Below are 21,897 nucleotides of genomic sequence, written 5' to 3' on the forward strand. Positions count from 1 at the left end.
GTTGTCTGATTATTAGGATAAAGTCCTAGAAATAGAATTTCTTTTTTCAAAGGGTATGCCAATTATCATGCGAGATATTACCAAATGAATTTAGAGAAATTTTACCTAGTTTATATTTCTATGTGCAGTTCACAAATGACTGTTTTCCCCCTGTACACTGACTTAGAAATTTTTTTTTACCAATTTTCAAGGCAAACAAATGTTCTCATTGATATGGACTTTTTGCATTTTTCCTTTTTCAATGATGAATCTTTGACTTTTGAATGACTTGTTAGTCCACATTTTTATTCGGGAAACAATTACTGTAATTGTTTCCAGGATGGAAGGGGAAGTGCCTAGGGCACTTGGCAGTGCCCTGACCGGGCAGGTGGACAAGAGAGGGAGTTCACAACTCAATTCTTCAGCACTGTCCAAAATCTGCCTCTGGTGACAAATTTTTAGGGCCAACAAGGTGGTGAATCTGAGTGTCAAGAACAGAGCATTGGTGACATATTATTTGCAAGGTTTAGGCTGCTTTAGACCATTGGGATTTAACGTTGATTTGAATGATTTTGGCAGAAGGGAGACTTAAAAATGCTGTTGGAAAGATGTGCAGCTTCACTAGGAAAGAGACAAAGAAGAAGAAGTACTAGTTCATAGACTACCAATTAGTAAACAACGTTTAAAGTCTGATAATACCACATATTACTGAGCGTGTGGGGGAATAGAATCACTCAGGTAAATTCGTAGTGTTGCCTTGGAGAGTAATTTGAAATATTTCATCAAGTCGAAGACACACAGTTTCGAGGTGTTTGTCATAGTGAAGCATCATAGCGAAGGATTTTTCAGTGCAGGGACTTGGTCAGAACAAAATGTGGCAAACAACTGACACGTTCATCTGTAGGAGAAAGGAAAATAGCGGCATGTTTATACAACAGGATACCATAAAGGAATTAGATAATGCCAGCTCTGGCCCTGTGGATCAACATGGATGAATCTTGAAACATAATGTTGACAGAGGAAAAAAATTGTAAAAATATTATGGTGGTGTAGTTCCATCTATGTATGTTGTTGAACATACAGAACCACATGTTATGTACAGATATATCTATGAGTATGTAGAAGTAGACAATAGTGGATCAATAAGATACATCTCAACATTAGGGTAGAGCTAGTGAACAGAAAGAATGAGGAGAACTTTTGTTTTATCTGAATATATTCTTTTAAAAACCAGATCTGAAGTCAATATGACAAAACATTGATATTTATTAAATTCGAGTGGTGGATACATCAGGGTGTGTTATAGTATTTCCCCCACATTTTTATTATGAATGTTGAGATGTCTCAGAATGAAAAATTTTCATTTGACAATAATAACACGGGAAGTTGTGTGACTGGACGCCGTCTATGGAGATGATTTTTTCCCCTCCAGAGCAACCTGTTATGCAGCTGTCACCCAGCTGCCACACCACTGAGAATGCTGGCTAGCTTACTCCATGGTCGTTAATGTCACCCCAGAATAAAAAAGCAGGCTGCCAACTTGGGCATCAAGGTGGGGTGATCTCTTCTGAATCCTGGAAGAGACTTGCAACCCGGGCAGACAGGCCCCTTTGTTGAACTGGGCAGCAAAACTGGTCCAGCTCAGTTGGGTTGGAAGCAAAGACTAGGCTTCCGGCCAGGCGACTGGTTAGAATTAGCCCAGTGGTGAGAGATGCCCACTTGGCACTGCCCACAGCACGCTGGCCTGGAGCTTATACTCTTTCTAGAGAACATTTCTGATTCAATTCCGCCCACACTCTTCTGAGGAGCAAATATTCAACACTTATTCCCGCTGCAGTTGCCACTTGTCCAGATGTAAAGAGTTACCCTGAAACAGCACACACGGGTGTGTTTAGTTTTATATGGTTCCAGAGCATCTGTTCCTAATGTAAAGTCATGTGACAGTGAACAGGTTATGACCGAAGCCTGTTGGGTGAAGGGGTCGTGAGGAGATAGTCTTATTCTGTGAGGTCTCACCTTCATCCAGTTCCACTCTGATCAGCGTGCATAAGACATGTTGGCACACAACCTGATAATGCGTGTTCTTTCCAGATGAAAATTGGACAGACCCACACCGATATTGAACTGAGTGGGCTGCTGCCCAACACGGAGTACACAATAACAGTTTATGCCATGTTTGGAGAAGAGGCCAGCGATCCCGTTTCAGGACAAGAAACAACATGTGAGTAGTTCGGTCATTCAGATGAAATGCTGTAGCAAAATCAACGTTGGGATTCTAGTTCCATCCATGCTGTCAAAAAGGGTAGGCATTATGCTAAGCGAAATAAGCCAGGCAATGAGAGACACATACCATATGATCTCACCTTTAACAGGAACCTAAACAACAAAACAAAGAAACAAGCAAAATATAACCAAAGACACTGAAATAGAAAACAGGCTGACAGTGTCCAGAGGGGAGAGGGGAGGGAATTGCAGGGAAATTTCAGGGGAAAAGGGGAAGGGTTTACAGGAACAAGTATAAAGGACACATGGACAAAAACTAGGGGGTGTGGAAATGGGAGGGAGGTGGGGAGGGCTGGGTGGGTGGGCTGGGATGGGAGTAAAAGATATAAAGTTGTACTTGAACAACAATTAAATTAAAATAAAATTTAAAAAATAAAATATAAAAAATTGGGATTCTAAATTGGAAGTACTGGTTTAGGTTTCAACCTCTTCAGAGCTAATCGTAACATAAGAAGATGTATATTTTGGGATGTAAAGTGCAGCATAGGGAAGATAGTCAATAATATTATAATAACTATGTATGGTGCCAGGTGGGCAACAGACTTATCAAGAGGATCACTTTTGCCCTGGCTGGCGTAGCTCAGTGGACTGAGCGCAGGCTACGAACCAAAGCATTGCAGGTTTGATTCCCAGTCAGGGCACATGCCTGGGTTGCAGGCCACGGCCCCCAGCAACCGCACATTGATGTTTCTCTCTCTCTCTCTTTCTCCCTCCCCTCTCTAAAAAAATAAATAAAATCTTTAAAAAAAAAGAGGATCACTTCTGAAATCATATACATGTCTCACCATGATGCCATATACCTGAAACTAATAATAAAAATAATATTGAATTTCAACTGTAATTGAAAAAATTAAAAATGAAAAAGAAAATGTACATTTTATTTAGGGGAAGTACTTGTATTTCTCCTAGACTCATTATTGTGAGTCATATGGGTGCTAGAACTGAACTGCAGCGTTCTCTAGCCACCAGCGTCTTGCTCTAAATCCAAAGGCTAGATAGAATATTGGCTTTGGGATCAAAGCGGCTTAGATGGGAATTCCAGCTCAAGGCATGTTTTAGCTGGGTGGCAGCGGGCAAGTAGTGGAAGGCTTCTGAGTTTGGAAAAGGAGAGGTAAGAGTAGTGGAGGTGAAAGCACTCGGCCCACATTTACTCAATATTTCTTTTTCCTCCACTCTTATCAAAATTTACATGTTTTTTCTAAAAAAAATTGTTGCAGCCTTTTGTATCTCAACTATTATTATAATTAGTTTTTTTTAAATTGAGTGACAATTCCATTGGCAAGTCTAATTTGGGTAAATAGAAGGAGTTCCCGATATTTTTAGAAAAGGTAAATACAGGAAACTGCAGAGGGATTCAGGGCCTTGCCCCTCCCTCTGGGCCTGGGGAGAAGGTGAATAGCACCATTTCTATAGTGCTTTTATCTTTAAGATTCTATTTGGGAAACGTACATAGACATTTAATGATAACGAAGTTTTCTCCCACATCCATTCTTTGTTAATCGAGGCCATATGGTTCTTGCTCTTTGAAGAAAGACACATGTAATTAAAACAGCAAATAAACAACCCTTTTCCCCACAAAACCTGGGAAAGCCCAACACAGAAGAAATAAATCATGCTAGACAGTATCTAACATAACATTTTACTTAAGTGAATTTTTCCCAACTGCCCATCAATATTTCTCTCAGAATATTCATTTCTTTATATTATAAAATGTGTATGACTCTTTGTCACCATTACTAGTTAACTTTTTTGGTTATTTTTATCTATTTTCTTTTTTATTAAATATTTTGTTGTTCTGTTACAGTTGTTCCCATTTTCCCCCTTTGCTCTCCTCCTCCCATCCCAACTCCCGGTCCCACGGTCAATCCCCGCTCTGCTGTCCATGTCCATGGGTCACTCATATATGTTTCTTAACCAGTCCCTTCCCCGGCTTTCCACCCTTATTTCTCTCCTTCCTCCCCTCTGGTTGCTGTCAGCCCATTCCTTGTTTCCATGTCTCTGGTTCTATTTTGCTTGCTTGTTTGTTTTGTTCATTTGGTTCCACTTATAGGTGCAATCATATGGTATTTGTCCCTCACCGCCTGGCTTATTTCACTTAGCATAATGTTCTCCAGTTCCATCCATGCTGTTGTGAAGGGTAGGAGCTCCGTCTTTCTTTCTGCTGTGTAGTATTCCATTGTGTAAATATACCACAGTTTTTTGGTTTACTCATATGCTGATGGGCACTTAGGCTGTTTTCAGCCCCTGGCTATTGTAACTAATGCTGCTATGAACATTGGGGTGCATAGATTCTTTTGAATTGGTATTTCAGGTTTCTTAGGGTATAATCCCAGCAGTGGAATGACTGGGTCAAAAGGCAGTTCCATTTTTTTGAGGAAATTCCATATTGTTTTCCACAGTGGTTGTACCAGTCTGCATTCTCACCAACAGTGCACTAGGGTTCCCTTTTCTCCACAACCTCACCATCACTTGTTGTTTGTTGATTTATTAAGGATGGCCATTCTGACTGGTGTAAAGTGGTATCTCACTGTGGTTTTAATTTGCATCTCTCTAAAGGCTAGTGATGTTGAGCAATCCTTTCATATGTCTCTGGGCCCTCTGTATGTCTTTGGAGAAGTGTCTAATCAGGTCCTTTGCCCATTTTAAAATCAGATTGTTTGTTTTCCTGGAGTGGAGTAATGTGAGTTCTTTATATATTTTGGAGATCAAACTCTTGTCCGAGGTATCATTGGCAAATATGTTTTCCCATGCCCTTGGATCCCTTTTTATTTTGATGATGTTTTCTTTAACCGTGAAGAGGCTTTTTAATTTGATGTAGTCCCATTTGCTTATTTTTTCCTTTATTTATTTCCCTTGCCCTAGGAGATATATCAGTCAAAATATTGCTGTGTGGGATATCTGAAATTTTGTTGCCTATGTTTTCCTCTTAGACTTTAATGGTGTCACAATTTATATTTAAGTCTTTTATTAATCTCGAGTTTATTCTGGTGTATGGTGTAATTTGGAGGTCTAATTTCTTTTTTTTTTTTGCATGTAGTTGCCTAGATCTCCCAACACAGTTTATTGACGAGCCTATTTTTGCTCCATTTTATGTTTGTGCCCCCTTTGTCAAATATTAATTGACCATAGAGACTTGGGTTTATTTCTGGGCTCCCTACTCTGTTCCATTGATCTGTGTGTCTGTTCTTATACCACGACCAGACTGGTTTGTTTACAGTAGCCTGGTAGTATAGTTTGATATCAAGTATTGTGATCCCTCCCACTTTGTTCTTCTGACCCATTTTTGGTTCCATACACATTTTTGAAATATTTGCTTTAAATCTGAACTGTGCTGTTGGTATTTTAATAGGGATTATGTTGAATCTATAGATTGCTTTGGGTAGTATGGACATTTTAAGATGTTAATTCTTGTAATCCATGAAAAGTATATGCTTCTCCTTATTTGTATCTTACTTAATTTCTTTCTTCAGTGTTTAGTAGTTTTCTGAGTATAGGTCTTTTACCTCTTTACCTAGATACTTTATTTTTCTTGTTGCTATAGTAAGTGGGTTTTTTTTCCTAGTTTGTGTTTCTGGTATTTCATTGTTCGTGTACAAAAGTGCCTTTGATTTCTGAATATTGACTTTGTATCCCACTATTTTACCAAATTCAATTTTAGGTTGAGTAGTTTTTTGGTGGAGACTATAGGGTTTTCTATGTACACTATCATGCCATCTGCAAATAATGACAGTTTTACTTCCTCCTTTCCAATTTGGTTGTCTTTTATTTCTTTAAAAAAATTTTTTTTAGTTATTTACTTTTAGAGAGAGGGAAGGGAGGGAGAAAGCGAGAGAGAGAAACATCAATGTGTGGTTGTCTCTCATGTGGTCCCCACTGGGGACCTGACCTGCAACCCAGGCATGTGCCCTGACTGGGAATCAAACCAGTGACCCTTTGGTTCACAGACCATGCTCAATCCACTGAGTTACACCAGCCAGGGCTCTTTTATTTCTTTTTCTTGTCTGATCACTATGGCTAGAACTAAAAACTAATGTCCTGGATACTTGTTCCTGAGACTGGCATTCTTTTTATTAGTCTGGTTTTTATTTTATTTTTAAAAATATTTTTTCTGAATATTTTGGGTTACATTGGTTAATAAAATGATGAGACTTCAAGTGTACAATTCTATAATACAGCATCTATATACTGAATTGTGTGTTTACCACCAAAAATCAAGTCTCCTTCCATCATCATTTAGATTGCCATTTTTATGAACTAAGGAAACCAGACATTATTTCATCAGGCTGCCAAATTTAACCAAATTCCAGAAAAATTTAGAGCAAAATGTGTACAACACTTAAAATAATTATATTGCTTTTCTTTCCTACAATTTCTCTCTCAATACTTAAGGGTAAGTTTGAGAGTCACTAAGTCTTATAGGCTCTTTATTGTCAAATTATATATATATGACCAAATAATATAATATAATACATATATTAATTCAATATATATATTGAGCCTTATAAGTCTTATAGGCTCTTTATTGCCAAATAATATATCTAATATATAGGCAAATAATATAGATTAATTCAATATATTAAATCAATATATTAAATTAATATAATAAATAAATATATAGTAACATAAATAATATATAAATTATATAACACACACATATAAATTTATATATAGAAATTATATTATATAATATATAATAATGTATAAATTAATATATATTAAATAATATATTGAATATATACATATTATATGTTTTTTATATGTGTGTGTATACATATATAGAATTAATGAAAGAATTGACCTTAGGGGTTAGGAAACATTGGCTGACAGCTGTCATTATTTGTCTTAAGTTTTTGCTCTGCTGGCTCTATCAATACTATATTCTATACTATCCAATAGTATAGTATATTCTATACTATTCAATACTATACAAGTTCATAAAGCAATTGATCAGTTGCCTGGGTTACACCCAGAAGAGCAGAAGAACACACTGCTCTTCTGCTCCTATTGACTGTGACTTTGGCCAAGCTACTTTAGTTTCATGATCTATATAGTGGGGATAATTGTAACTCTATCCTTGCAGTCTAATGTAAGGATTTAATGAGATAATGTGTATGTCTCAGACTCAGAGAAAGCATGAAGTACATCTTAACCATTGTTTTTACTTTAAACCTGTGAAAGCTCACAAAACTGTCAAAGACTATTGACAGGTTTTAATCTGTTGAATCAGAAAGGGGCCCTTGAGAAGTGCAAAACATTACGGGATTGATAGTCAGGAATCTGCGGAAATACCAACACTTCTTTAAATATTTTTTTAAACAACAGCAAAGTGTTTCTTTTTATCTAGTCTCACAAAGTCACTTAGCTTTATTCAAGTGTAATCCTGCTCATTGATTCAACAAATATTTATTGAGTGCTTGCTATATTGGGGTAAAGCCCAGAAGAAAATTAAAGCAGATTCCTTAATCCTCTGAGATTATAATATAGTGGGGGTGATGGACAGTAGACCAGTAAATGTGCAATAAAATAAGTCAGGGAGATGAGACAGGTACCATGGGGTGGAAAGATTATTTTATATGAGATGATCATGGGAAGCCTCGCTGAGAAGGGGACATGTGTTCAGAGACCTGAATCTTGGCCGACTTCAAGGTTGTTGGCTTGAGCAATGGGAAGAATGGGTTTGCTATCTGCTCAGAGGGTGGGAAGAATGGGTTTGCTATCTGCTCAGAGGGTGGGAAGAATGGGTTTGCTATCTGCTCAGAGGGAGAGCCCAAGGGAAAGGGTTGGGAGCAGTGGCAGGAGTTAGTGGCTCAGTTTTGGACGGGTTTGGAAATGCCTAACATTAAAGTGGAGATGGCAGATAGGTAGGCATCAGCCTGATTTTGCACATGGGAAGTTGCGGAGAGGACCAGTCAAGTGACTTTGCCAGAATCATATGATAAGTGAGTGGAATAGCTGAGATTTAATATCAGGTGTTCTGGCTGAACTATTACATTGCTTCTTTACACCAGGCTATACTAGCATTGACTGGAGAAGAAAGGTACAAAAAAATTTACCTAAATCTTATTAATTTCTAAGCATGTGTAATTTATCACTACTAGATATTCCTTACAAGGAAAACTTTTTTGTTATAAGTTATTATCTGGATGAAAATTTCCATTTATAAGTAACTCAGAAATCAAAGATGCTGTTTTTGGTCTTCTTTACATGTATATTATTTAAAATTTTAATTATTTCCTGTTCCATGTACTGTAAAGTGCCCTTAAGTCCACCAAGAAACCTGAGAATCTCCAATGTTGGCTCCAACAGTGCCCGGATAGCCTGGGACCCCACTTCAACAAAGGTCACAGGTTATAGAATTGTGTATAACAATGCAGATGGGACTGAAATTAATGAGGTAAGTTGGAGCACCATGTCTAATTTTCCACTGGTTCTGTGTTAGTTTTATTTTTAATGGCTGCTTAACCCACCATCCCAAAACATAGTAGCTCAAAACAATACTGCTTATTTTCTTTCACGGTGTCTTTGGGTCTGGAATTAGGGGTTGGCTATGTAGTTCTGGCTTGGGGTTACTCATGAAATTGTAGTCGGGTAGTGGCTGAAGCTGGTGCCCTCACCATGGCCTCCAAATTCATAGGTCTGGTGCCTGGTTTGGGAAGACTGGATTGGCCAGGGGCTGGAGCAGCTGTCTGTGTTTCTAAGGAGACTCTTCACATGCGTCCTCTGGTGTGGCCGCTTCTTGTGTTGGCTCAGGAGTCCCCAGGCACACATTTAAAGAGACGGAGGCAGAGTGACAGCTACACAGAAGCTATGTCACTTTGAGTTATGTAGCATCAGAAGCCAAAGACTATCACCTCCACCAGACTCTACCAGTTGCCTCTGGTAGGAGATTTGACAAGTCTGTGATGGATTCAAGATGGGGGGCAACACAAGTCCCACAGGGAGAGGCATGTGGGGAGGGAGATGGATGTGGCCATCTTTGGAAAATACCATCTTCCCCATTGGACAGGGGTGGGGGTGTATCTTTATGGAAATAGTAAACTAGAAATAATATCAGTGTTACCCAGTTTATCTCTCTGCTTTTGAGTAAACTGGCATCTGAAAGATCCTGGTTTGATAAACTTAAACTGCAAATTGAATAATTCAAATTTTGTGTAGGATGATACTTGTACATAACAGAATTTGTTAAAACCTATGAAGATATAGAAGTTTGTACTAAGTGATTAATACTCTTTAGACATTTTTCCCTTGGCAGTATGTTTTAGCAGAATAGTTAGCAAAGTTATTTTTGTTATTTTTTCCTTATCTTGGTCCAAGAAGCTAAGACAAAGAGGGAAATATGTTGGATTACATCATTTCTGTTTTCTGACCAAATAAAGCAAGTATTTTCATATGCAGACACAAACTTTTCCTGGTAATTAAATCCATTTAGTATTTTTCAGAATGCACCCTCTACAGGACATTAGGTAATGAATGGGCAGTAACTGCACATTGGCTAACAACACAGACCTACAGTTCAACATCCTTCATTACATCTTCCTAAGGGCAAATCTGACAAAGCTGGGATCATTTGGACTAGTTGCTTTGCTTTTGAAAACATTATTTCTTGGCTTGGGTCACTCATGAGATTGTAGCCAGGTAGTGGCTGAAGCTGGTGCTCTCACCATGGCTTCCTAATTCATAGGTCTGGTGCCCGGTCTGGAAAGACGGGATCAACTGGGGGCTGGAGCAGCTTTCTGTGTGTCTACAGAGACTCTTCACACGAGACCTTGCACATGGCAGCTGTTTATGCTGGCTCAAAAGGATTGAAATAAAAAACACTGAGCTATCAGTGTCTCTTTGTTATCAGGGATAAATTATACTCTCATGGTTTACAAATTCAGGCATGTAGGAAGATTGAACAGATAATATGAATGAGCGAAACATGCCACAAATGTGAAGTAATAGTCATACATACAAAGAAATACACGTTCACCTATTTTTCTCGTAACATGAGGCCAATGTGGACTGTATTTCATATATTCTGTATTCCCATTTTTGGGACATGGATGTACAATTCTCCATGGAAAAAAAGACAGTAATTCAAGACTGATGATAAGTGACCATGGACAGTGGGGTACCATGACAAGGATGCTAAGTTGTGGCAGGGACCAGCATGGTAGGGGTACATGTCCATTCAAGACTCAGCCACGGTCAGCCCCTGCAGGTTGCCACTGCGTAGAAATCCAGGCAGGGCTGCCAGATTTTGTGACCCTTAATCTTTTGTTCAGGGATTTCCATTTTTCTACAAAGCTTACCAACTTAAAAATGTTGACTCATTAAACAATCAAAATAACACAGCAATACTCAACAATAAATACTTGTTCACTGTAGAGCATCTTTCTTTGGTAATGCTTTTTCATAAAACAAAGTGTGTCATATACGTGCATATATGAGTTATATTTACGAATATAATTATATCGTAAAATTGCTTTTATTGAGGTGTAATTGACATACAACATTATATTAATTTCAGGTGATCTGACATTTGTATAATTGGCAAAATAAGCACTACAATAGGTCCAGTTAACATTCATTCAAAAAAAATTATAGTTGTAGTCCCTTATGGTATTTTACGTTGCTTGCCTTCATAAAGAATCGTCCCAGATTAATACATTTGTTGAGAAAACATGTGCATTTTGTAGTGTTTTTCAATTTTGAGGCTGCCTTTTAGACACTGTTTTTAATTTTTATTGTGCTTGAAAGTTATAAAACTTTGTTTGGTGAAACTGAATTTAAATGTAAGTAAATGGACTTGGAACAAAACCATGAGAAAATTTAATTTGAATGAAATTCAGGAATTCAATGTGTAGGTTTTGTAACATTTTCATTTTGACTCGTGTGTGTGCATGTGTATGTATGTTCTTAATTTTCAATGATGCAGTTGAGACTAGAGGTTGCTTGACAAGCGTCTCCTTTTAAGTGAAATATTACTTTACCTAATTTTGGACTATATGATTGAATGGTGAACATTCCTATCATAGTTTGCGTTAACTTTTTATTCATTTAAGCTTTTGTTTACAGACAATTTTACAATTGGGTTTTTAGGACATTTCCAAAACATGCTGGAATGAACTTTGAAATGTCCCAACTGAAATCTGTGTAGTATGTAACCTGCAACTAACTGTGAAAGCTTTGCTTTTGACCTAATTTATATTTCCCCCCTTTACTTCCTCTCCCTAACTCTGTATCTCTTCTGCATTAGCCTTCTCCCCAACTTTTTGGAGACTAAAAAAGAAAAACCATATGCAGCACTTAAATATCGATGATGATCATACTGTTGATGATGATGATGATGATGATGATGATGATGGCTAACACATGTTCAGTGCTTTCCCTGAGCCAGCCACTGCCCTGAGAGCTCTACAGAGAGAACCTAGTGCAGTGCTTAGGGGATAAAGCTACCAACACACGGCTGGTGGGACCAAGGAGAGAAGCCATCTCAGACAGCATGTGTTGTGAAAGAACGTGGGAAAATGTGCAAACATGATGGAGTCCTGAAGTGCTGCCATTTGAGTTTTTTTTTTATTTTAATTGTTTTTCAAATACAGTTTTCTGGCTTTTACTCCCATCCCAGCCCACCCCCACAGCCCCACCACCACCTCCCTCCCATTTCCACCCCCTCCTAGTTTTTGTCCATGTGTCCTTTATACTTGTTCCTGTAAACCCTTCCCCCTTTCCCCTGAAATTCCCTCCCCTCTCCCCTCTGGTCACTGTCAGCCTGTTCTCTATTTCAGTGTCTTTGGTTATATTTTGCTTGTTTGTTTGTTTTGTTGATTAGGTTCCTGTTAAAGGTGAGATCATATGGTGCCATTTGAGTTTTTTAAAGGAAGGGCCCCAGGGTTTAGACTCTGAGAAACAAGTCCAGTTCCTGACAGTAATGACTCAATGACAGAGCCCAGAGGAGACCTCAAATCCCTCGTATCTCATCAAGGACTATGTCTTCATCTCACCCAGAATTAGGCTGAAGTTAAGCTTTTAGCTAGACTGTGAAAAAATGTTTTTCATAGCAATTAACTATTGCTATGTAACTAACACCCTGGCTTAAACAGTAACCCATGATTATGCAACTTGGGCAGGGTTCAGTAGGGATAGTTTGTCTCTGCTCCATGTAGTGTCAGCTGGGGTGACTCTCGTACTCATCTGGGACCTTGACTGGGCCAGAATTTCCATGATGACTGCACTTCCAAGTCTGGCACGACAGCTGGGCAGCTGAAAGGGCTGGGAGGTTGGCTCCCCTGTCCAACAGACTGGTCAGGGTTTCAAAAGGATGAAAATGGATGTTCTTCTCTCCAGGGCTTACACTTCTTTTTTTGAACTCTAGTTGATGATTTTTTTTAGGATTTATATACTTTCTGGATTGGCTCTTAGGTTAAATGATCTTTTTATTATCTTTTTTAAAAAGGCTCTTTGTTGACTTCTAGTCAAGATGGCAGCATAGGCAGACATGCTTGCCTCTTTGCATAGTCATGTCAAAATGACAACTAAAATATAGAACAACCATCACTCAGAAACAGCAGAAATCAAGCTGAATGGAAGTGTGACAACTATGAAGTCAAGGTGAATGGAAGTTTGACAACTATGGAATTACAGAAACCACATTCATCCAGACTGGTAGGAGGTGTGCAGATGCACAATGGGCTGGTCCCACACCCATATGGATAAAAATTTTGGAGGGATATCTCAAGAGTGAGGAGCCCCAGATCAACACCAGTCTCCCCAGCCAACTTATCTGCCTCCCAGTGCCAGGCAGATAAGTCCCCACAACTTCTGGCTGCAAAAATCAGTGGGGATTGAGTCAGTGGAAGAATCTTCTGGAGTACCGAGCAGTTCCTCTTAAAGAACCCACACGTGGACTCACTTCCTCAGACTCACTGCCTTTGAGCTCCAGCACCAGGGTAGCAGCTTGAAAGGCACCAGTGATATACAGGGAGGAACTGAAGTATCTGGCATCAAGGTGAGCAGAAGCCATTGTCCTTTTGTTAAATCCTACCCCAACAGAGCTGGTAAGCTTATGTCATAACTGAGCCTCCATCAACCTGGATAACACTGTTTGACCCACGGTGGAGATCCCCAGAGGCTCTGCCCCACCCAACTGGTAGGCCCACCAAGCTGCTTTTCCATAGAAATGGCTGGTTTTGGCTCATAACAAACAAGCCTATCAAACAAGCAAGAGCTGGCTTCAGTGAGCCCTAGCAGCAGCTAGGTTAGAGTTACAACTTGGCTTTGCCTGGGAACCTCCAAGCCTGACACAAGTAGCAGCCATCTCAGATTGCTTTACAGCTCAGGCAGGGTTCCCTAGGCAAAACACAGGTGGGGGCTTACTTTGGCCTGAACCATCGAGGAAACCCCAGGGCCAGTGCACTCAGTGGACAGCTACAGACCACATCAGAGCACCACTACCCTGCCCCTGCACAGCTGATCTTCCATGGAGGGCAGAGGTTGGTGGTCAGTGGTCACAACCAGTCCTTGCAGCTAATAGGCCTGGGTAAATTCCTCCCATTTATCTGCCAAGAGCAACCAAGGCTCAACTACAAGAGACAGGTGTACTCAGCCTACACAAAGGCTGCATCTTGAGTAACCAGCTTGGGTCATAGGGGAGGCTGTGCCACTGGACCCTAAAGTACACCTACTATATTAGGCCACACTATCAAGACATGGAGTCGAAGCAGCTCTACCTAATACATAGACACAAACACAGGGAGGCTGCCAAAATGAGGAGAGAAAGAAACATGGCCCAAATGAAAGGACAGATCAAAACTCCAGAAAAGGAGATAAATGAAATGGAGATAAGCAATCTATCAGATGCAGAATTCAAAACACTGGTTATAAAAAATCCTCAAGGAACTTAGTGAGGATCTCAACAGCATAAAAAAGACCTAGTCAGAAATGAAGGCTATATTAATTGAAATAAAGAACAATTTACAGGGAAACAATAATAGAATGGATGAAACCAAGAATCAAACCAATTATTTGGAATATAAGGAGACAAAAAACAACCATGCAGAACAAGAAGAGAAAAGAATCCAAAAAAGAGATTTGTAGAAATAGCCTCTGGGAAAAATTCAAGAGATTCAACATTCACATCATAAAGGTGTTAGAAGGAGAAGAGAAAGAGCAAGAAATTGGAAACCTATCTGAAAAAACAGTGAAAGAAAACATCCCTAATTTGGTTAAAGAAATAGACATACAAGTCCAGGAAGCACAGAAAGTCCCAATTATGATGGATGCAAAGAGGCCCACTCCAAGACAGATCTTACGTAAAAGGCCAAAGGTTGAAGATAAAGAGTCTCTTAAAAGCAGCAAGAGAGAAGAAGTTAGTTACCAGATGGTTGCGATATGGGAGGGGGTAGGAGGAGAATGGGTGAAGAGGTGAGGGAATTAAGAAGTACCAATAAGTGGGAGGAAAATGGGGACAACTGTACTTGAACAACAATAAAAAAAAAGTTTAGAAGTTAAAAAAAGAAGTACAAATAGGCAGTTACAGAATAGTCATGGGGATGCAAGGTACAGTATAGGAAGTGGGGTAGCCAAAGAACTTACACACATGACTGATGGACATGAACAATGGTGGGGGGATTGCTTGAGGGAGTAGGGGGTGCTGGGTGAAGGAGACAAAGGGTAGAAAGTCAGGACATCTCTAATAACATAATCAACAAAAAATAATTAAAAAATGAATAAAAGGCTCTTTGTTGCCTCCATCTGAATTTTCATTTACTTATTTTATTCACTCAAAAAAAAAAAAAACCCTAACCAACACAATAATTCAACATCCAGTAGTGAAAAAACTAAACATTTTGTGCTCAAGGGGCTTATACTCTACATAGGAGGTAAACAATAAACACGTTTATAAGGAAATAAAATAATGTCTGGCTGTGATTGGTGCTAAGGAGGAAACAAACAAAGGTATTGTTTGAGAATAACCCTGCTGAGATAGGTGGGAAGAGAACCCCCTCTGAGGAGGTGAAATTTAAGCTCGGCCCTGCAAAGGAGGATGGCCTAACTTTGAAAGACCTAGGGAAATAGGATCCCAGGAACCGTAAATTGGTCGTGCAAAGGCCCTGAGGTGAGGAAGGCTTGGACCTGATGGCAGGGCAGTGTGGCTGGAGCCCAGGGCGCCATAAGAGCATGGGTAAGAGAGGAGCAGCGCTCCAGGTGGTGCGAGGCCCAGAGGCCATTGCAGGGTGTCTGGTTTTCATTCGAAAGAGAACCAGTGGAGGTTTTAGGTAGAACGTGACACAGTTTATATTTTGGTAAAGGTCACTTTGACTGCCATGAACAAATACAGCGAGCTTAGTCACCTTCCTCTTAATCTCAGGAGATAGCATCAAGATTAGTTATTGGAAGTGTTGTAAATAACAGATCTTAGTGACCTTGCTCCAAAATGTCTCTTGAAAACATGTTAAGTCAGATATTTTTTGGCAGCGTCTGCTCTCAGGTCAATAGGTTCATTTCTTCAATATCCCAGAGTACTTACCTTATAGCAGTTTTGTGAGTATTTATTGAGAAAATATATTCAAAGTGCTTAAGTGGGAGGTGCCACTTACTTGGCCTCCTACATGTCCCCTGGATGTAACCCAGCAGCCCCAAGACCCAGCCTCTCAAAGCTGAAGCTGTGTCTGTTCTTTGAATTTGAGTGTGACTTGGCCCAGGGCTCTCTCCGTCTTCTAGATCCTGCCCTCATTGCCTCCTACTTTTTTTTCTTTCTTCTTCAAGGTCTGTTCTTTTTTCTTCCCTTTTCTAATTCTTCCTTTTCTTTACACCCTTGGTCCTTATCCTCAGTACTTCCTCCCGTATGTGCCCTGAAGATATTGGTACATATTGCTCCCAGGTATGTCTCTCTGTGAAAGATAATGGGCAATTTCAAATATTTACTATTGTTTTTCATACGTCCATTCCCTGATTCTGCCTATCCCATGGTCACTCACCTATGAATCTCCGTGGGAGTTACTTAGTCATGGAGTCAACAGAGCACAGAAAATGAAGCCAAAAACCACCTGCCTCTAGCAGACCAGCCTGGACACATTATACTTTTTTATATTTTTATTAGCATTGTAAATGGTGTGCACTTTACTTTCTAGATCATTAATGAGTGGAAATAATATCGGTTGCAAAGATATCCTGAGAATTAACTGATAGGTAATCTACTGAAGAGGAGGATTAGAAATGTGTATATATAAACTGACTAGTTTTATAATGCAGTAATTTTTTTCAGCACTTATAGCTCCACTGCCAGCCAAGTGAACTGCCGATAGTAATAACACAACTTCTGTTTCCAGTATCGGAGAGCATCTGATGTAGCTACTGTGACTTCTGTCCTTTGCAGGTTGAAGTCGATCCTATCACTACATTCCCTCTGAAGGGCCTGACCCCCCTCACCGAGTACACTATTGCCATCTCCTCCCTGTACGAGGAAGGGCAGTCAGAGCCTCTGACTGGCGTGTTTACCACAGGTAAGCAAGCCTTGTTATGGTGTGAAAAGTTTCCGAGAATGACTATATAGAAACCACACACTGGGCCAGCTTCTTGCCCTGGCTGGGTGGTTCGGTAGGTTGGAGCATGTTCTGCATGCTGAATTTCCTCAAAGTACTAAGTAAAATATTATCCTTGTAAAATGATGAATGTGGCATTCAATGCCTGGCCAGGGCATGTACCTGGGTTGCGAGTTTGATCCCAGGTGAGGGCACGTGTGGGAGGGAAGCAAATGTTTCTCACATTGCTATTTCTTTCTCTCTCTCCCCCCACTTCCTCTCTCTCTAAAAATGTCAATAAACATATCCTCAGGTAAGGATTAAACAGAGAGTAATGGAGCAGCTTCTTCAACTGTGATTTTAAAAAGACTGCATTTTAATTTTTGTGTATTTTATATTATTGCTAACAAACCAACAATTAGGTAATTAGGCTGCACAATGGCTAGTTTCTATCAAAGCAAGCAAAAGAGACCATTGACATTTAAAAGGTCTCAGTTAAAAGAAAGTGTACATTGTTCTGTTCCTAACCTCATAATTGTTTTTCTTTTGCTTTATCAAAGCAACAGTTGCACAACTTTCTTATATTCCTATGTGCGTATATTACATAGAACTTCCAAAATTGTTGATATCCAAAAGTTTTTGACCTACTATTGAAAAATAATATTCACCGCAAAAAGTTCAGCCATTTCACAAAATCTCTCCAGGGCTACCTCCAGTTGGAATTCTCACGGGGTCCTGACAAAGTTCTAAAAATCTCTGATTTCAAATAATAAAAATCAGTGATTGACAGTTCATCCGGGGTATAGTTGGATGTGATACCTGCTGCTGTACATCTCAGAAGTGTGTAAGCAGTGAAATAATGGAACGCCTCATAAATTATATTTCACTTCTGATGGCCGCCATATGTACAGGATTAAAAGGATGAAGCTTCCTCTCCAGGACTGAACTTATTCCTAGAGAAAGCTTTAGGCAGGAAGATGAATGAAGCCGTGGGAATGTAGTCAATGGTGTTACGATGGCTTTGTGTGTGGTGCCAGGTGGATGCTGCAGGGGTTGGTGGGAACAATGTAAAGAATTGCAATGAATGGGTGTCTAACTACACCTGAAGCTGATACAAAATAATGTTGAAGGTAGACCATAATAGACAGATTTAAAGGAAAAAAAAGTGCAGAAAGCTAAAAGGGACATTTCTCAGACTTCTAGGGCACCATTTCATTATTAATTTCCTCAAAGTACTAAGTAAAATATTATCCTTGTAAAATGATGAATGTGGCACTCCTGTTTTTTATAGTTAATGAAGAGAGTCAGGTAGAGAACCGAAGTTTTCTGGAAGTGACTGGAACACTGTACAGTCTGCTCTGCCCCAAGTCTCCCTAGTTTACACTGCCGGCGAACGCCGCAAACAGAAATGTCGGGAGGGTCACATCGGGCTGATGGGTGCTGCCCTTGGGACTCCCCTCCCATGGCGAGGGATGGCTCAGAGGGTGTCTTCTCTTCCCGTGGCCCCGGGAGTGGCGGCTTTCTTGCCTTCTCAGTTGCCTCACAGAATCTCTTTCCTTGGCTCACAGAGGAAGTACCAGCCCAGCAATACTTGGAAATTGACGAGGTGACAACAGATGGCTTCAGAGTGACCTGGCATCCCCTCTCGGCGGACGAAGGGCAGCACAAGCTGATGTGGATCCCGGTCTATGGCGGGAAGACGGAGGAAGTGAGTCGTGGGAAACGGGCCGAAAACTGACCTGGAGCATTTTGTCGGGAAGGGAAGACCCCCTGCTGCATCTGAGTTGGTCTTCCCTTTAAAACAGCTGGAGAATCCCAGGAGTAGCTAATACATTGCATGGCATGGAGTTTTATCAGTGTCAAGCCACATGATTTGAGGTGCATTTTTGCAGGTGCTTTAGTTACATATTTTATATCTTTTCAGATTCTCTGACATTCCCAAATGACATCTAATAAAACTTCAAAATGCCACTTTTGCGATCTTCATAGTTTATGAAGAACCCAAAGGAATTATTCAGGCCTCTGATTTGACTTTAAAATCGAGTTCCACGACTCTAGAGTCCTGTATGCTTAGTTGTTTGTTACTTAACACCTGGGGCAACATTTTTCCTGTTCATTATTTTCTCTTAGCGTTCTCTTCTGTTGTTCAAATAAACCCAGTTATTGAACACTAAGTGCTTTCCAGGTTGTCCTAAAAGAGGACCAAGACTCCCACGTGATTACGGGCCTGGATCCCGGCACCGAGTACGAAGTCTCCCTGTTGGCTGTCCTGGACGATGGCAGCGAGAGTGAGGTGGTGACTGCTGTCGGGACCACACGTAAGTCTTGGTCTGGCTGAGGTGGGCGGACACCACCAACTCCCACCGCCCGACACCCTCTGCATGCTACCAGGTTCCCTGCCTGTCAGCCTTATCTGGGGCCACAGAAGCTTCGATTTCTCTTTGTCCCCCAGAATTCTTCCCATATCTTCACCTTTAATGAAACCAATATGTAAAGCATCTTTGCATCTTAGGTTATGACCACCATAAGGCTAGGACCATATCTCTCTTGCTCACCATGATCTCTCCAGCACTGAGCGCAGTGTGTGGCATGTTTTAACTGTGTAGTGAATACTTGCTCCATGGATGTATGGATGAATGGATGTAATAATTATAAATGAATAAATGAGCAAACAAATAAACCTAGGAGAAACATGTCCCCTGAGAGTTCACGGAATTTCCCGAGTTGGTCTTGGTTCCAACAATCATGTGCAAAATTCACTTGCTGATTCATTCATCCCTTCATTTTTTAAATATGAGGTATTAAACACATATTAGATTTTCTTTCATTGGGTTCCCAGGAATAAAGTCTGAAAGAGAAAATTGCATCCAGAAGGTTTATTGAAGAGTTGAGTTGGGAGACACATCTGTAAGAAAGGAAGACTGGCCGGATGGGACATAGAAGTTAAGGTCTTCAGCCAGTTCTGTTAGGAGTTCTAGACCTGGGATGACCCTTCTGAGCCATCCCAAACTGAGTCAAAGGGGCCGGGCCTTTGTGTCCCTGCATCCCCATGTCATTGGAGGTAGGCCATCCCCCCGGACAGAGACTATGGCCTCAGGCAAGGCGGTTCCCAGAGCTCAGAGCCACGGCAGCCAGGGTCCCAGAAGCTGGTGGACGAGCACATTGACACTGGAAAGGGGACTTGGTGGAGCACCACACAGCTGCTCCGTCCGCTGGTTGCCCAGGTTGGATACAAGAAGCAGAAGGTGCTCGTCTGTGGTCCTCCTTAGTGGCCTTGCCTGCAGCCCTTTCACAGCTTGACCTACAGCAGTTTCCTTGCGTTACCATGGTGCTGCCTCATTTCAGCATAACTGGGAGGTTTCACAACTTTATAGGTGTGATTCAAATATTTATACGAAGGCTGGTATCTGTGATTAGGCATTTGAACTTCTTTGGGTTTCAGTTTCCTTATCTGCAGAACAGGTACAATGTCTGCCCTACGTACTACTCACTTCTTCACTCTTACAACCACAGTCGAGACAGTTGTGAGAAGCAAGTGAGATAATACAGGCGGCATTTACTTTGATAGCTATAAAGTGCTATCCACAAATATATAGAGTCATCATTAAAGAATTTAAAAATATTACATATATTTTGTAGTTGACGGTGTTTGGACAGAGCCAGCTACGACCATAGTACCTACCACACCTGTAACATCAGGTAAGGACAAGTCAAAGCCTATTAACCCATAAGAAAAGTTTGATTGAAACCAAAGTTATGTTATCCCAGTTTTATTTATTTTTTATTATTAATTAGGATCAGGGTACGCCAGTGCAAATGTCACACTTCTCAGGGCCTCTCACCCTCTTCTTACCCCTAGATACCAATGGTCCTCTGCTTGCTTGTCTCACTGTTACAGCTCTCTACATTTTTCGTCTTTGTTTCGGATTCCCATGTAATCTTTCAGAGGGTGTTAGCATAGCACACCCTGGAGTTTCTGTCCTCCTCTCGATCTCAGTGACTTCTCCTATTGCTTTCTGTTGGGAATTATTCATATTATGGTTTCCTTGCATTTTGGTGGGTTACTAAGATCTAGCAGGTCTATTGGTCTTCCTATAACAGTTGTTTTCTCTCTCAGCTTGACTTCTCCCTCCATTACAACACACCTTCCAACTAGCTGTCAGAGCCAACTAGATAAAACACAAGTTTAATGATATCATTTATTTCCCTACCGAAAGCCTTTCTGTGGGTTTCTGGGCTTTCCATCATTCATTCATTCATTCACTCATTCACTGATTCTTTCATTCTTCAGTTAATCTTTATTGATCTTTTTTTCTTCCCCCAAATCTCTTTATGATAACACCCAAGATCCTGATTGGGTTCTGCCTCTCTTCCTGGTCTCCAGCCATGTTTTTCATGCTTTCCCATTTCCCCTGCCATGTAGATATCCTAGCCCTGAAGTTGAGATGTTTTGCCTCTTCTTCCTAGTACTAGGTACCTTCCCCCAATTGTGCTCGGTAAATGTCACTCTCCTGCCATCTCTGTGATACTTTTTCACTATTTTTGTCAAATGTTAATCACTGTCTATCTCAAAGGTGTAACACAGTCTGACAAACAGGAAAAGCTCAGTGAATGTTGGCTGAATAGATGAATGCAGAAAAGAAAGACTCAGTAGGGATGGACAGCATGAAAGGAAGTCAGCACAAAAAAGGAGAAGAAAAATGGGACAGATAAGAGGGCAGACACCTTGGCAGAAGAGAGGAAATGTGTCAGAGAATACAGGTGCAGGAGTTTGAGCAGATGCCAGAGGACAAATAACCTTCATGTGGGCTGAATGAATAGAGGCACCATGGGGAGAGGTTTGTGCCTGAGGGAGACGTGGTAGTAGAAATGGGGGAGCAGGTGAATGGGCATGTCAGATGCTGGACCGCACCCTGAAGCTGACTACATTGGTCCCTCATGTCTGCTTCTCCAACAGAGGTTTTCCTGAGCATGCTCCCTTTCATGAGTGGGCCCCCCTTGGGGTTTCCCAGTCCAAGGGCTTCCCCCCAGTTCCTTTTACTCGTGTGTATTCAGAGCTGGTAATTTTGAGGTGTCCATGGTCTCACCCTGTCAGCCTCTCTTAAACCCATTTTTATTTGCTACCAGT

The 21,897-nt window shown here is 40.6% G+C and overlaps 1 protein-coding gene across 4 annotated transcripts in view; it reads left to right on the top strand.

Moving 5' to 3' along the window:
• The window catches only part of COL14A1 (collagen type XIV alpha 1 chain), a 195,185-nt gene that overhangs the window by 65,281 nt on the left and 108,007 nt on the right, over window positions 1-21,897 (top strand). For all 4 annotated transcript variants that reach the window (XM_045861220.1, XM_045861219.1, XM_045861221.1 and 1 more), the window contains 6 exons: window positions 2,071-2,200; window positions 8,517-8,656; window positions 16,625-16,751; window positions 18,338-18,477; window positions 18,955-19,087; window positions 20,409-20,468. In XM_045861220.1, the coding sequence (XP_045717176.1) occupies window positions 2,071-2,200; window positions 8,517-8,656; window positions 16,625-16,751; window positions 18,338-18,477; window positions 18,955-19,087; window positions 20,409-20,468 (730 nt within the window). The remainder of the gene's footprint in view (window positions 1-2,070; window positions 2,201-8,516; window positions 8,657-16,624; window positions 16,752-18,337; window positions 18,478-18,954; window positions 19,088-20,408; window positions 20,469-21,897) is intronic.

Source organism: Phyllostomus hastatus, unplaced genomic scaffold, assembly GCF_019186645.2.
Source record: "Phyllostomus hastatus isolate PE091 unplaced genomic scaffold, TTU_PhHast_1.1 phas_scaffold_21, whole genome shotgun sequence".
Classification (NCBI taxonomy): domain Eukaryota; kingdom Metazoa; phylum Chordata; class Mammalia; order Chiroptera; family Phyllostomidae; genus Phyllostomus; species Phyllostomus hastatus.